This window comes from Phoca vitulina, unplaced genomic scaffold (genome assembly GCF_004348235.1).
Source record: "Phoca vitulina isolate PV1807 unplaced genomic scaffold, GSC_HSeal_1.0 scaffold6, whole genome shotgun sequence".
In the NCBI taxonomy this organism is placed as follows: Eukaryota; Metazoa; Chordata; class Mammalia; order Carnivora; family Phocidae; genus Phoca; species Phoca vitulina.
In genome coordinates, this window is record NW_022589709.1 from 15,024,328 (window position 1) to 15,039,087 (window position 14,760).

The window sequence follows — 14,760 nt, forward strand, 5'->3', positions numbered from 1 at the left end:
CTTTTATATTAATCATAAAACAATTCTGAAATATATAGGTAACTTTCTTAATACCTTCTGTTTCCTACATGGGCTTTTTGTTCTGTTACTTTTTTTTCTTTTTTACACTAATTATACATATCTTGAAGCTTGAGTCTGTTTTATGAATTACTTAATCAAACTGGTGTTTTCACCAATTTGGCTGTTTGACATTGTTAATGTCCAAGGCTACATAATTGGTCTGTTCTGATTTATTCATTGTTTTATGATAGAATAGGGGATGTGGATACTTGCCAAGTTGTATTTCTAACTTACAGGAAGTTTGTCACCTCACTAGGCTGATGTCTCTCCAGAAGTCAGAGGGAGTTGATAAGTTGTAATGATTGCTAGTATTCACAGTATGAATATAGGAAGAATGTGCTCTTTTTCTGTAGGTATTTATCCTTCCTAAGTCTTCCAGTTAGCACGGACAGCCTCTTTTATGACTGTTCCAGTCAATACCTTGTGAAAAATACTTCAGTTCACTTGAGAAGGTTTCTCAATACAGAAATGTGATTGATTTTGGTAATATGAAATATCCTGGTCATCTTTGAAAAATCAGTCCCTAAAAATAGCACAAAATTTCTTTTTAGCAAGATAATTGGTATGTTGTTAATTATTCATAAAGGTCTTAAAATTTTTGGAGAATCTGATACATAGATCAGTGAATCTAGAGATGTAAAATAATAGGCTTAAATAAAAATCATTCAATAAATAACTCCATGTCTGAACCACTCAATTTTGGCTGCCCCAAAATAAGATTGGTGAAAACTGTAGATTCCACGTGTGCCACTGTTGTAAAGTTATTTAATCCCTTGCTAATATTGTCCATGAAGTTGATTTGGTCGTCAAACTATGTGATTTGAATGGTGACAGTCTTGGATTTTAAAAAGTTATGCATAAAAATACAAAGGCAATAAATTTATTACCATCTATTATGGTTCAAGCAGAACTAATACTAAAAATGACTGGTATGATCATGACATTGACCATTCAGAAAAGATGCTGCTCATTGGATCATATTAGTACTTACTAACAGCCCTGGATCTAGACATTACTTTCGGTGTTTTGTTACCAAATTTAATTTTAATCATAAGTCTTCACAATAGATCTTATTTTCTCCATTTTTCAAATGAAAACCCTAAGATGTAAAGAGGTAAATAACTTAGGCAAGATCACATAGCAAATTGTTTGAACTAGGATTTGAACATAGTTTTTTCTGGCTCTAAAGTCTGTCATTTTTACTGTTATACTGCCTTGCTAAACTTAAAACCCACTCTCCACTCTGTCAGGGACTGAGTTCACAGTAGTTTATCACTTGTTTGGAAGAACAGATATTTTGCCAGTTTTAGAATTTTCTGCAAAATAAGCATTGTTTCTATCAATACTTTCTAAACATTTTTCTTTCTTGTTACATATTAGGACGTCTTGCATGGCTGGTATACTTAGTTGGGACAGTTGTTGGAGGAAGGTTAACATACACCAGTACAGATGAACACGATGCTATGGATGGAGAACTATCCTGCCGGTAAGTAATGGCCACAAAATTGACAGACGAAGTAGTTAAGAGATTTAGTTATTGAACTGGTATTATGAGTTAAAACATTTTGTACCTGGCCTTTTGAGGAAGGTATTATTTTCTTTTTATTGGTGAGAAAACCAGGGCATAGAGGTTAACTGATTTGTAGAAGTCAAATCTCTAGTAAGTATTATGGTCAAATATATTTTAAACCTGCATTCAAATAGTGTGATGAAGATTAGGTTGCTTTTTATTTCTTAGGACCTGCTTTAGCAGGCAAAATTGCTGTGTATTGGGTGGTGGCAAAATTGGGGTGAAGTATATCTAGTCAAAAAGCAATGGATAGTCAATTACCCAATACAAGCTTTGTTTATGATTGTTGACTAGATTTTTCACCTCATGACCATAGTCTTAATAAGAAGCAATGAATTACTTGCCTTAACACTGAGGAAAATTCCTACATGTGAATAATACATGTGAGTTGGTTTTCTATATATTTTAATTTATTTTTTATAACATTTTTCTTTATAACTAATTAATATATGTTTTTATTGAACACTTAACTATTTCAAATAAAAAGAAAAGTCATATATTAATTTGGAGATAACTATTTGTCATTTTGCTAAATACCTTTGAGTCTTCTTAATTAATGCTTGAGGGTATATGTACATTATAGGTCTTTTTCAACATTTTTTGAACAAAAATTATATTATACTATAATACTGTTTTGTAAACTAAAATGGAGATAATAATACCTAATTCATTTTGGGCTATTATAAGGATTAAATGAGTCAATGTTTTTAAGATGCTTAGGACAATGCCTGGCAAATAGTAAGCACTATATTACCACACATCCCTCTCCCACCAACCCCCCCCCACAAACACTTTTTTTTTTTAAATCAAGCATAGTACTGTGAACATTTTACCTAGACATTAAATATTCTAAGCTGTACCATAATTTTTTTTTTTTTAAGATTTTATTTATTTGAGAGAGACAGCGAGAGAGAGCACAGGTGGTGGGGAGGAGAGGGAGAAGCAGGCTCCCTGGTGAGCAGGGAGCCCGACGTGGGGCTCGATCCAGGACCCTGGGATCATGCTCTGAGCCGAAGGCCGACGCTTAACCGACTGAGCCACCCAGGCACCCCAGCTGTACCATAATTTAAACATACCCCAGTTTTTGGAATTTTGGCTTGTTTCTCAATTTTTGTATATTGTAAACTGCTTTGAGGTGAATGTTCTTTTAGTTATATCTTTATGTAGGTCAAAATAATTTCATTAGAGTTAATTCCTAAAGGCTGAATAGCTGGGTTGAATGGTCTGCAGCATTTTAAAGAGTCACCAAATGACCTTCTGGAAGAATTGTACCAGTTTATTCTCTGAACTCAAAGGCTCTGAGACTTAACCATTTTTTCTGCAGTTGAACACTAGATAATAGTGTTCTTATCTTTGCCAGCTTATAGATAACAAATGTCTTGTTTTGATTTCTATTGCTTTGGTTACAAGTGGTGTCAAATATTTTTTCCATTCCAATTTTTCCCAATTGTATTTTCTCTTTGTGGTTTTTAAATATATATAGATTGTATCATTTAGCTGCTTTTCTTTTGTGATTATCTTTCTTAATTTATCTATAAGAACTCAGGGTATATCAAAATCTTAATATTTAGTATTCATTTTGAAAATGTTTTCTCCATGTTTTTAATTTGTTTTAGAAATTTCTCTTTTAATGGATTTCAATATTTATATATTGAGATCTATGAATTTTTCCCTTCATATTTTCCCCTTTGTTCATGCTTAGAAAGGTTGTTCCACATCTAGATAATAAAAATATTCACCTAGATTTTCTCCTAGTTCTTTTATGGTTTCATGGTTTTTATGGTTTAATGGTTTTTATATTTAATTTTTAATACATTTGACATTTGTTTGATATACTTTTTCTGAAGTTTCCATTGTGTTAACCAGTTAATGCAAACCCCACCCTTTACTGATTTGAAATGCTGCTTATATCTTTACACAGTATTCTTAGGTCTTTTTCTGAGCCTTTCATTCTTTTCCACTGATCTTAGAAGTCTGTTTTCCTCTGTCTAGAATAGAAATATAAGGGAAGTAATCCCTTGCTTCTTACTAAGGCTGTGGTCTTGAAGTAAAAAATCTAGTCAACGATCATAAACAAAGCTTGTATTGGGTAACTGACTATCCATTGCTTTTTGACCAGATATATGTCACCTCAATTTTGCTACCACCCAATACATACCACTATCACCCTACCAAAGTCCTTAAAATTATTAGACCTAGTTGTGGCATTTTCCTTCTTTGCTATTCTTAAATATATCCCCGAGTATTTAATAAATTTGTTGCCATTCTGAATAGAAATTTTCTCTTCATTTCATACTCTTTTTAACCTTTAAACTAGCCCTTGTTTTAGTGAAACTTGAGTCTGAATGGAACGTAAATATTTTTAGCTTTCCTAAGATTTATTTCTAGTATCAAATAACTTTATGAATGGGGGCATTCTTAGAATGCTTTCGTTAATTTTAAACAGTGAATAATTTACCTCTGTGCCATCTTTTAATATAACATTACATAATTTAGTAAAGTGAAAAGTAGGTATACTTTTTTGCTGTAGTTTGATTTTTGAAAGTTTTCATCATCAAGTAGAGAAATACTCACTGGCATTATTTTCCTGAGAAATATATAACAGGAAATAAACAAAAGCAGGTGTATATTTGCTAAGGAAATAAATAAAAGCAGGTGTATATTTGCCAAGTACAAAATTTTAATTTTTTCTTTAAGCAACAAACATATTTAACTTTAAATAAGATTTGATTTGTGTTTTAGCCATTCCCTAGAAAACAAAGTGTTAGGTGAAGTTGATGGTCTAAGGCTTTATTGAGGGGTGGGGAGAACACTGCATTTTCAAGGAAGAAAAAATGAAGGAAAAGGAAGAGTGAGAGAATAAGAGAAAACAAATAGAGTCAGTGCTCCTAATTCACAGATTTCATTTTTGCAGATTTGTGTACTTGCTAAAATTTATTTGTAATCCCAAAGCCAATACTGATGGTGCTACTGCAGTCATTTTTGGATATGTGCTTGGTGGTGAAAAATTTGAGTTGCCTGATACCCACTTTCCCAGCTGAGGTTGAACAGATACTCTGCCTTCTTGTTTCATACTCTCATGCTGTAAATAAGTGTCCTTTTCATTGTGTGTGCCATATAGCTCACATTTTTGTGCTTTTTGTTAGTGGTTTTGCTGTTTTACAGTGGCCCCTGTTACAGTGCTGTAGTGCTGTCTAGTGTTCCTAAGCACAACAACAAAGCTGTAAAGTCCCTTACAGAGAGAATGTATATATTAGGTCAGCCTCGTTCAGGCACAAGTTGTTGTGCTTTTGGCCATGAGTCAATGTTAATGAATCAACAATATATTAAATAAGATGTCTTTATTTTATTTATTTATTTATTTTAAGATTTTATTTATTTATTTGACAGAGAGAGAGATCACAAGTAGGCAGACAGGCAGGCAGAGGGAGAGGGAGAAGCAGACTCCCTGCTGAGCAGGGAGCCCGATGCGGGGTTTGATCCCAGGACACTGGGACCATGACCTGAGCTGAAGGCAGACGCTCAACCAACTGAGCCACCCAGGCACCCCTAAATAAGATGTCTTTAAAGAGAAACACAGATAAAACAAAGTTATGTGTTGATTGGTTGATGAAAATATTGTGACCGGAGTCCTCAGGAACCTAACCCTGTGTCTCCTCTGGGAACGCAGTGGTTCAGTATTCACTCATTCACTTTTCACAATGCCTTTTTAGAACATAATTACCATGCATACTGAGAATCACATCTATAAGGTGGTACATCACACACCTGGTTGCTCCCTGTTACAGGAGTTTTCCCCAGAGGCCACATGGAACCACTGTGTTTGAAAACAGTCCATGATGATGGTGGGAAGATGGGGAACTATGGGCAAGCCATTTCTCTATTTCCTTACTTCTGCGTCCCATTTCTTTTTTTTTAATTAAATTTTTTTAATTTATCAATTTTATACATGTAGATCTAATTCATTCATTTTAAGTCATACAATATCAATTGAATGAATATGGCACAGTTTATTTCCCTATTGATAGACATTTGTATTGTTTCTTTTTTTTTTATTATTATGTTATGTTAATCACCATACATTACATCATTAGTTTTTGATGTAGTGTTCCATGATTCATTGTTTGCATATAACACCCAGTGCTCCATGCAGTACGTGCCCTCTTTAATACTCATCACCAGGCTAACCCATCCCCCCATCCCCCTATCCTCTAGAACCCTCAGTTTGTTTCTCAGAGTCCAGAGTCTCTCATGATTCGTCTCCCCCTCTGATTTCCCCCCCTTCATTCTTCCCTTCCTGCTATTTTCTTCTTTTTTTTTTTCTTTAACATATAATGTATTATTTGTTTCAGAGGTACAGGTCTGTGATTCATCAATCTTACACAATTCACAGCACTCACCATAGCACATACCCTCCCCAATGTCTATCACCCAGCCACCCATCCCTCCCACCCCCCACCACTCCAGCAACCCTCAGTTTGTTTCCTGAGATTAAGAATTCCTCATATCAGTGTGTCCCATTTCTTACTGAAGTCTACTCCTGGGGTGTTTAACTTTTTCATACTTCATAGCTGTGTTCCCTGGCCTCTTTGAGGTACCATTGGGGAAGCCAGAGCTTCTGTTGGTCCTGCTGAGTTGGGAGGTAGGGGCTGGAGCTGTCATAGACCTCTCTTCTCCCCTGGGTGAGGATTTATAACTGCAGGAACTTTGTGAATTTTTACTGGAGCTACAAGGCAAGTAGTTGAGGCCAGAGGTGGGGTGAGAGGTAGTGGTGAGGTTGGTGGGTATGTAAACAGGGCTAAGCAGATTCAAAGTGGGGCATTGAAAAAACATAAATATGTGTTTTAAGATATTGAGATTTTAAATTGAGTAAGATGGATGTTTTATGTAGAATTTTAAAATACCAATTTCACATGAAGAAGTTCTAAGTAACTGGAACCATAATACTGTTGCCTTCTGTGTGTTGTTATATGATACCTTTCTAACTCCTGGGAGAACACTACCAAATTGGAAGATTGTGAAGCTTCTGCCAAAAACCTATATGCTATTTTATCAGGAAAAGTTTAATATTCATAAAAGCTCCCAATATTATGATCATTTTAATTAAAACATGTTACTTAAACATATTTAAATATGCTTCTTTTAACTTAGCAAATAAATTTATTTGTGCTCAGTCTATGCAATTCTAATTAAATAAAAATAATTTTGTAGTCATTTCAGTTTCATTCATCATTACCAGAATGTAAACCTCTTGAGAGTTTACCCAGAGATTTTGTTTTATTCATCCTGTATCCCTTCTGTTTGCTCGTGCTAGTAGACTGGCTGCTTCTTTCAGGCTTATTTCTCTTGGTTACACCACCCTCCATCTCTCCTTGTTTCTCTGACCTGTTCATCTCCCTGTCGTCCCTCATCATTCATTGAAACCTTTGACAGCTAGCTCAGAGTTTTGTTCTCTTTCCCAAACTCTGCTATCTTATGGATGACTTCAACTTCTTTCCCATGAGATCATGTTACTCTACTCTTCTCTATTTATAAGCTTCCAGTGGCTTCCTGTCACACTTGAGACAAATTCCAGGGTCCTGGTCATGGCTCAGAGCTTCCTGTACTATCTCTCTGACTTTGTTTCCTACCCTTTCTCATTCAGCTCCTGGCCTCCTTGCTGTTCTTTGAGTGTTCCCAATATGTTCTCACTTTAGGGCCTTTGCTTGCACTATTCTTCTGCTAGGAATGCTTTCTTCTAAATGTTTATATAGTCCTCCTTCACTTCAGTCAGGTCTCTACACAGCTGTCTCTTCCTGCTCTGACTTCCCAATCCAAAATAACATCCTTATCCTAGTTCATTTTTTTCATAGAACTTACTACCTCTTGATGTTTATTTGTTCATTCCACTAGAGTAAGGGAAGGAATAAGCTTTATCTGCTTGGTTCACTGCTGTATTTTTATCTCATCTGCCTGGCAAAACCTTAATCCTGAAGGAATTCAGAGTTTTCTCCTATTTGTTGAGTGATAATAAAAGAAATTGTAAACCTCTGTATATAGGTACCATTTGTCAATTAAGGTATCATTTTTACCTCAGCTGAGCTCTCAGAATTGCTCAGTGATTCTCTGTTTAGTAATTCTTGTCTTCTGACTTCCAAATACATGTTGAACTGTTTCACTTACATGTTCTGTTTCACATGTGTCTTCAATTCAGTAACTAAAATTAAACTCATCTCTTCCTTCCCCTTCCAGCCCTGACTCTCTTCACGTGTCTCATCACCGTCCACTCATTTGTCTAAGCCTGCATCCCAGGAGTTAAGGAATCCTTAACTTTTCCTTTTATCTCTCTCCAACATCCATGTAGTCTTCATCTTCAAATCCTGTCAGTTCTACCTTCTAGTTAGGCCAGTTAGTCAAGTTGTTTCTATCTCCCCTGCCATTTTAGCTCCTATCATCTTTCATATGGGTTCATGCTGCAGTTTTAAATAGATACCTTGCTTCCTCTCTGGCTTTCTGAAGTACAGATCTGATTATGTCAGTGCTTTGCTCAAACTCTGCAATGCTTTCCATTGCTATTGGGATTAAAATCAACGTGGCTCATCAGGTTCTTCATGATCTGGCTCCTGCCTGTCTCATTAGCCTCATCTCCTGCTGCTGATTGCTTTATAGCCATATTTAACTTTTTTCAGCTCTTAAATGAGCCATGCTTTTTCTTCCCTCTCTAGTTAGCTACACAGGCTTTCTCCTTTCTCTCAACACACTCTTTCTTTGCCCTGTTCCATCCTAGAATATTATGAATCTTCGTTAATTTCTTTGTATTGTTTATTATAGCACTTGTCATTCTTTATTTTAATGGCTTGTTTTATGTCTTTCCCTGTATAGACTATAGATATCTGGAGGACTGGGAATGTCTAGATCTTGTTCACTGTTATATTCTGGACTTCTAATGCACACCTGCCATATAGTAGGCCCTCAGATATTTGTTGACTGAATGAATACTTATTTATATGGATAGGTAGGGGAATATAAACAACTGAGTATCCAAAATTCATTTCTTTGAATTTGAAATGGTGTGCTTATACTTGGACCAAATTATTTAATGATATATTTGTCTTTTTATTCCCTCCGTGCTCTTTACCAAAAATAATTTAACATAATGAAAAAAATAAATGTAGGATAATAAGTTGAAACTGAAAGTGAATATTAGATATGCAATACAAGCTTTGGTCTTAAGTACTTTTCAAGGCGGCCACCGATCTTTGAAGGGCACTGTGGCAGAGACTGCCAGCTGTACAGTGTCTCTGCCTCCCTGCTTCTGAAGTCATAGAATACCTGATTCTTTTGCCAGGCATGTGGCCGCCTGAATAAAGAGTAGATTTACTAGACTCTCTTGCAGCTAGGTGTGGTTAAGTGATTGTGTTCTAGGCAGATGTGGTATGTGCAAGACATGTGGACAAAATGGGTGGATCTGAAGTACCCATCATCAACCAGAAAAGTGATTGTGTGAATGGAGGCAAGTATAACAACAAGATGAAAGGCACCTGAGTCTCTGGCACACCATGGAGCACTGGCTAGTCCTGGAGCGCTGTCTTGGATATTTGCCTGAGAGAGAAATAAATATCTATATTGTTTAAGCCATGGTTATTTGGACGTTAGGCTGTTGCAGCTGAACTTCTTGTAGAGCTACCAAAACTTCTTTGACAAATGGATCCTGTACCCTGCTGGGGACGCTTTCCTGCTTTCCTGCTGGGATGCCATTTCCTCTTAGGCAAATGCAAATCACCAGCTTCACTTGAGTTATAAAGGCATCCCAACAAACTGTCTTCTGGTTTCACATCTTCCTAGGGTTTTGGAATGTATGTTATAAAAAGGAAATAAAAGTAAAGGAGCAAGTACATAGAATCAACAAAGAGCTAGAGTAGGAAAAGGGAGGTCCCACTCAGTAAAGAATTAAAAAAAAAGATATGTCTGTTTAAGTCACGTGAAATATCACCTGGATCTAGACATAGTTTGATGCATATATCTATTTATTTAACTAAAAATTACTCCCAACTATCTGCTAATTCAGAAATACCCAGACTGAAAGTCAGCTTTGTCACTCCTCTCAAAATTACAGAACAGACACATCTTAGGAAAAAAAAAACCCTAGCAACCTGGCTACGGTAATCTAATTCTTAAATTTGTTCTTCAATAAGTTTCCCTTCATAAATTTTAATGGTATTAAAGATATTAGGTAAATGAAGGTTACTTTTAAATAATATAAATATAGGAAATCATAACCATAAAATGGTTTTCAACATATTATTTCATAACACTTTGGCAACAAGTACCAACTTTCTTTTTTTTTTCATTATTTCTTAAAGATTATTTATTTATTTATTTGACAAAGGGAGTGCAAGGAGGAGCAGAGGGGGAGGGAGAGGGACAAAGCAGATATCCCTCTGAGTTCAGAGCCTGACTTGGGGCTCAGTCCCAGGACCCCAAGATCATAACCTGAGCTTATCCCAGAAACCAACAGTCAGATGCTTAACTGACTCAGCCATCCAGGTGCCCCACAAGTCCCAACTTTTTAAAAGAAGTTCATACACTATAACCTAGACACTCTGTAGAATTCTTTGGAAGTAGGGAAGAGGGCAGTAGTTATATTTCCCTGAAATCTGAGTTTACATTCAGAATGAGATGCTTAAATTTTGAGATAGTCTTTAATATTTTATATCCATTAAAAATAATGTTTTGGGAAAATATTAAATAATATGAAAAAGATAATTGATCAAGATATATGTATTGAGACTGATCGCCGGAATAGAACACAAGGTCCGGTAAAGTAATCTGAATGCGTAAATGAACCCAGTGTATATGATAAGGGATGTAGTTGAAATGGTGAGCAAATGATAGACTATATAAGAAAGAAATGGTGTTGAAGCACCTGGCTAAAATGGGGAAAATGGGAAAAAATGTTGATCCATACCTCACAAAATGTGTTCAAGATAAGTTCAAATCTATCAGAGAGGTAAATGTAAAAAAAAAGAAAAGGAAAAAAAAGAAACAAACAAAAATACCTCAGATTTAGCTAAGACCTTGTTAGTACGCATAATCCACTTAAAAAATTGATGAAAGGGGTGCCTGGGTGGCTCAGTCGGTTAAGCATTTAACTCTTGGTTTCGGCTCAGATCATGATCTCGTGGGTGGTGGGATTGAGCCGCAAGTCTGGCTCTGCACTTAGCGAGGAGTCTGCTTGAAGATTCTCTCCCTCTGCACTCCACCCCCCACTCATGTGTTCTCTCTCTAAAATAAATAAATAAATCTTAAAAAAATTAGTGAAAATTTTGTATAACAAAAACTTCTCTGTAGCATTAAAAAACACCATAATCAAAGTCAAGAGACAAATGAAAACTGAGGAAAAATATTTACAGCTGAATCAAAGACAAAGGACTCAGTTTTCTAATATATAAAGAATTTGTAGAAATCAACAATAAAAAGACAACCCAGTAGGAAGAATTGGCAAAGGATGTGGACAAATATGTCACAGACAAGGACATATATATGCTTAAAAACATGGAAAAATTTTAACCTCACATACATGAGAGAATGCAAAATAAAACTGCACTGAGATGCCATTTTTCAGATTTCAATGAATTTTAGAGTTTCTTATCATCTGAATTATCTGAGTGTATATAAACACTTACAGACTGATGATAATAATATAAATTGTTTCAATTTCTATGGAGGAGAGCAATTTATTAATAGTATCAACATTGTACAAATTTATGTTCTTTAAACTAGTGGTTTTACTTTTAGAAGTGTATGTTATAATAGTGTACATGTGTGGAATGATGTGTAAAAGATGGTTAATTGCAGCATTTTTGCAACAGCAAAAAATTTTAAGCCGTGCCCATGTGTAGGAGAATGTTTGAAAATATAATGGTATATTCATGTAATAAAATGTTAAACAGCTGCAAGAGAGAATGAGGAAGTTCTTAATAGCTGACATGGAAAGATCTGTAAGATAGTTAAATGGAAAAAGCTAGGTTTGGAATCATAAGTATAGTATGTTCCATATGTTGAAAGGAGTTGGGAGGAGAATATATAGTCATATTTGCCTGTATATACATTTAAAAAAATCTCTAGAAGGACATATAAACTGTTAAGAGCATATGTATATGTTCCTGTGTGCATGCACGGAAGGAAGCGTGCAGGTCGGGGCTAGACGTAGCTGCCTTTGTGCAGTTAGAAAAAAGAAGACAAAGGTGCTGGTCCTCAACAACCTCTACATCTTGGCCCTTAAGAAAGATGATTCTAATAAGCTGATTTTGTTAACATCAGGCACTTGGCAGCCATCCACTGGAAACTTTTAATGAAAATAGGTAATACAAGGATTTCTCTTTTGAAAACTCTAGACTAAGCTTTTCATTATACTGAATTACATTTTTTCTCTAGGAAATTTGACTTAACCTTCAGTTAATTTATGATTATCTGGTAATAATAGTTGTGTACTTGTATTAAAACTACTTGATTTTATTAAGATCACCTTTTAAATTATTCCAGATAAAATTTTTATTATTCATTGAAAATATGACCCCCAAATATATAATTATATAAAAACATAAGGTTTATTGAAAAAGTAAAATACAAAACTACACATTCAATATCATTTTTCTTTTATCAAAATTTTATATAGATACAGATATTAATTTATATCTGTATATATGTTATATATAGTTATAGGTATTTACTTATATATATGCATAATATTTATATGTATATGTCATATGCATTTATATGTAAATTTTTAATGAAATAACAAGTATGTCCTTGTAGGTTTCTGTGTATGTACACGTATGTGTATGTCTTAGGAAAAAGACTAGAAGGAATTAGGGACTTAGACCAAATTGTAGTATCTCGTAGTACTCTCTTAGTAGTAAGATTTCAGATGTTTTTAAAAATATTTTCTTTATTAGCTTTTGTATTTTTCGACATTTTACAGTGATTATATATTATATTACATTGACAATAAATGTTTTAATGTTGTTTCTCTAAGAACTTTTACTGAAGCTTTTTTTCTCCTTCATGAAAAGAGTTTTTCAGCTTATATCTTTAATGGATACCGGATTGCCTCAGTGTTCTAATGAGAAAATAGAGCTTGCAATTCTGTGGTTCTTGGATCAGTTTCGTAAAACGTATGTTGGCGATCAACTTCAAAGAACCTCAAAGGTAGGTTTTTACTAGAGATTTTTTTAAAAATGTTACCGAAAATGAAGAAAGATGTTCACATACAGTAGCTTTAAGCTGAATGATATATTTAGGTAATTTCTACCTAAGAAATTTAATTGATCAATTGAAATCGATTGATTGATTGGCATTGAAGGCAACGTGAGATTAATTTGCTTGTTTTTTGCCTAGATTTACCATTTTCTTTGAAGATTGATTGGCAGAGTTAGTGAATATTTTTTATGTGGCTAGTCATTAAATAATTAAGATTATTTTAAACACTTTAATAGATTTTGCCTTATATTTATTTCAAGGTTTAAAACAAAAGATTTAATCTTTTAGTAGTTCTGGGATTTTTTGGGGCACTTATTTATGTGGTTTCCAGTAAATTTTTCGCTCATTGCTCGGCATTTTTACATGATAACTGATGAGGACCAGGAGAGCTAGACATGTCTTTGAGAGGCCACAGTTAAATCACCTTAACACAGAGGACACTCGTAGTATGATGATTGAAAGTTTAGCATCAACAAATTTAGATGAATTGATCTTAAGACATAATGAGGGATTATTGAGGGCATTTATGTGAACTCTAACCGGATATTTAGTAGTACTTGTGACACTGAGTAAGATCTATGAGGTTTTCTTCTTCTGAAATAGTAACTCTTTCCAAGCCTTCTTTGTAAGAAGTCCTGAGGATAGTCTTATCTCCTCTGGATTTATAGCTTCTATTAGTAACGTTGAAGGAATTTCTTACTTGAAATATTTAGAATAAGCTTTTTATATTGAACTGAGCTTTTTTCCCCATGGGAAATTTAGCATAACCTTCAATACGTTTATGATTTTCTGTTCGTAATAGTCGTATAGTAGTGGGAAAAATTTTTGTTTGATTTTGTTAATATCATCCTTTAGTTTATCTTTGCTTTTTCAGAAAGTGATATAGCTTGATGCTTCCTTTGTCAAATATATTGTGATATTTTATTGCCATTTCAATAAAATTTTCTTAGAATTTAGGTGCCATTGAATGAGACCATTAGGGAGAAAAAGGAGTAAGTAGAAATAAATGTTTTAGTTTGATGGTAAGACAAATTAGAGTCAGACAAAAATTACATGATATGAAATTTATACAGGGTACCTCTTTTTAAAATCCCAGTTGTGTTACTTGAAGGTTGAGAATAAACCGAATTATGATAAATTGTCTTATTTTAAATGTACTCAGAGAGTTTGATATTTTGCTTTCACAAATGTGAATACTCTTCAAACATTATAATCCAATATTTGTTTGGTCTGGGTCTTACATCAGAATAGTACAACATGGAGTGAAAAGCCTTCATATTAACTGTATTTAAAATACTTGGAAAGATGTATGTAAAATGACACTAGTTGTTTACAGCAATGGGATTTAGGAATTTTTTTCCAAAATTTTTATTTGTCGTATTAAAAAAAGAAGAAAAAATATATATGGGAGTTTTAGATATCAAGAAACAGGTCACAGAAAAATACAGACATATTTATATATCTTTTAATACAAGGTAATTGTGGAAAAAAGTGAATTATAGAAGGTCAGTTTTTCTTTTTTGAAAGAGCTTACATATTAAGAAAAAAATGAACATATCATCAGACTGGTGTTGATTCTTTCATTATAATTTTAACATTTTTGGTGTATGCATCTAATGCTGTTTTTTTCAAAGAGTGTTTAGTCCTACAGTGATTTTATTTCTAGGGCATTCCTACTGCACAGTCCTAAAGGGAAGCCAGAGCTTTCTGCTTTCCTTTTCTCTGGCTTGTCTGCCAATCTGCCTTTATAGGAGCCTCGAGGAGGTTTTTGGGGGGTCCTTGATACGTGCCCTGGCTCTCCTCTAGGAAATCTTCACACTCCAAGTCCTTACAGTAATCCTGCAAAGTTGGTATTATTTTGTTGTTTTGCTTTTTCAAAGTTGGTATTA

General features: G+C 34.4%; 1 protein-coding gene across 2 annotated transcripts in view; it reads left to right on the plus strand.

Moving 5' to 3' along the window:
* Positions 1-14,760, plus strand: part of RANBP17 (RAN binding protein 17) — a 322,877-nt gene that overhangs the window by 56,762 nt on the left and 251,355 nt on the right. For both annotated transcript variants that reach the window (XM_032403702.1, XM_032403703.1), the window contains exons 13-14: positions 1,441-1,546; positions 12,685-12,820. In XM_032403702.1, coding sequence (XP_032259593.1) covers positions 1,441-1,546; positions 12,685-12,820 — 242 coding nt within the window. The remainder of the gene's footprint in view (positions 1-1,440; positions 1,547-12,684; positions 12,821-14,760) is intronic.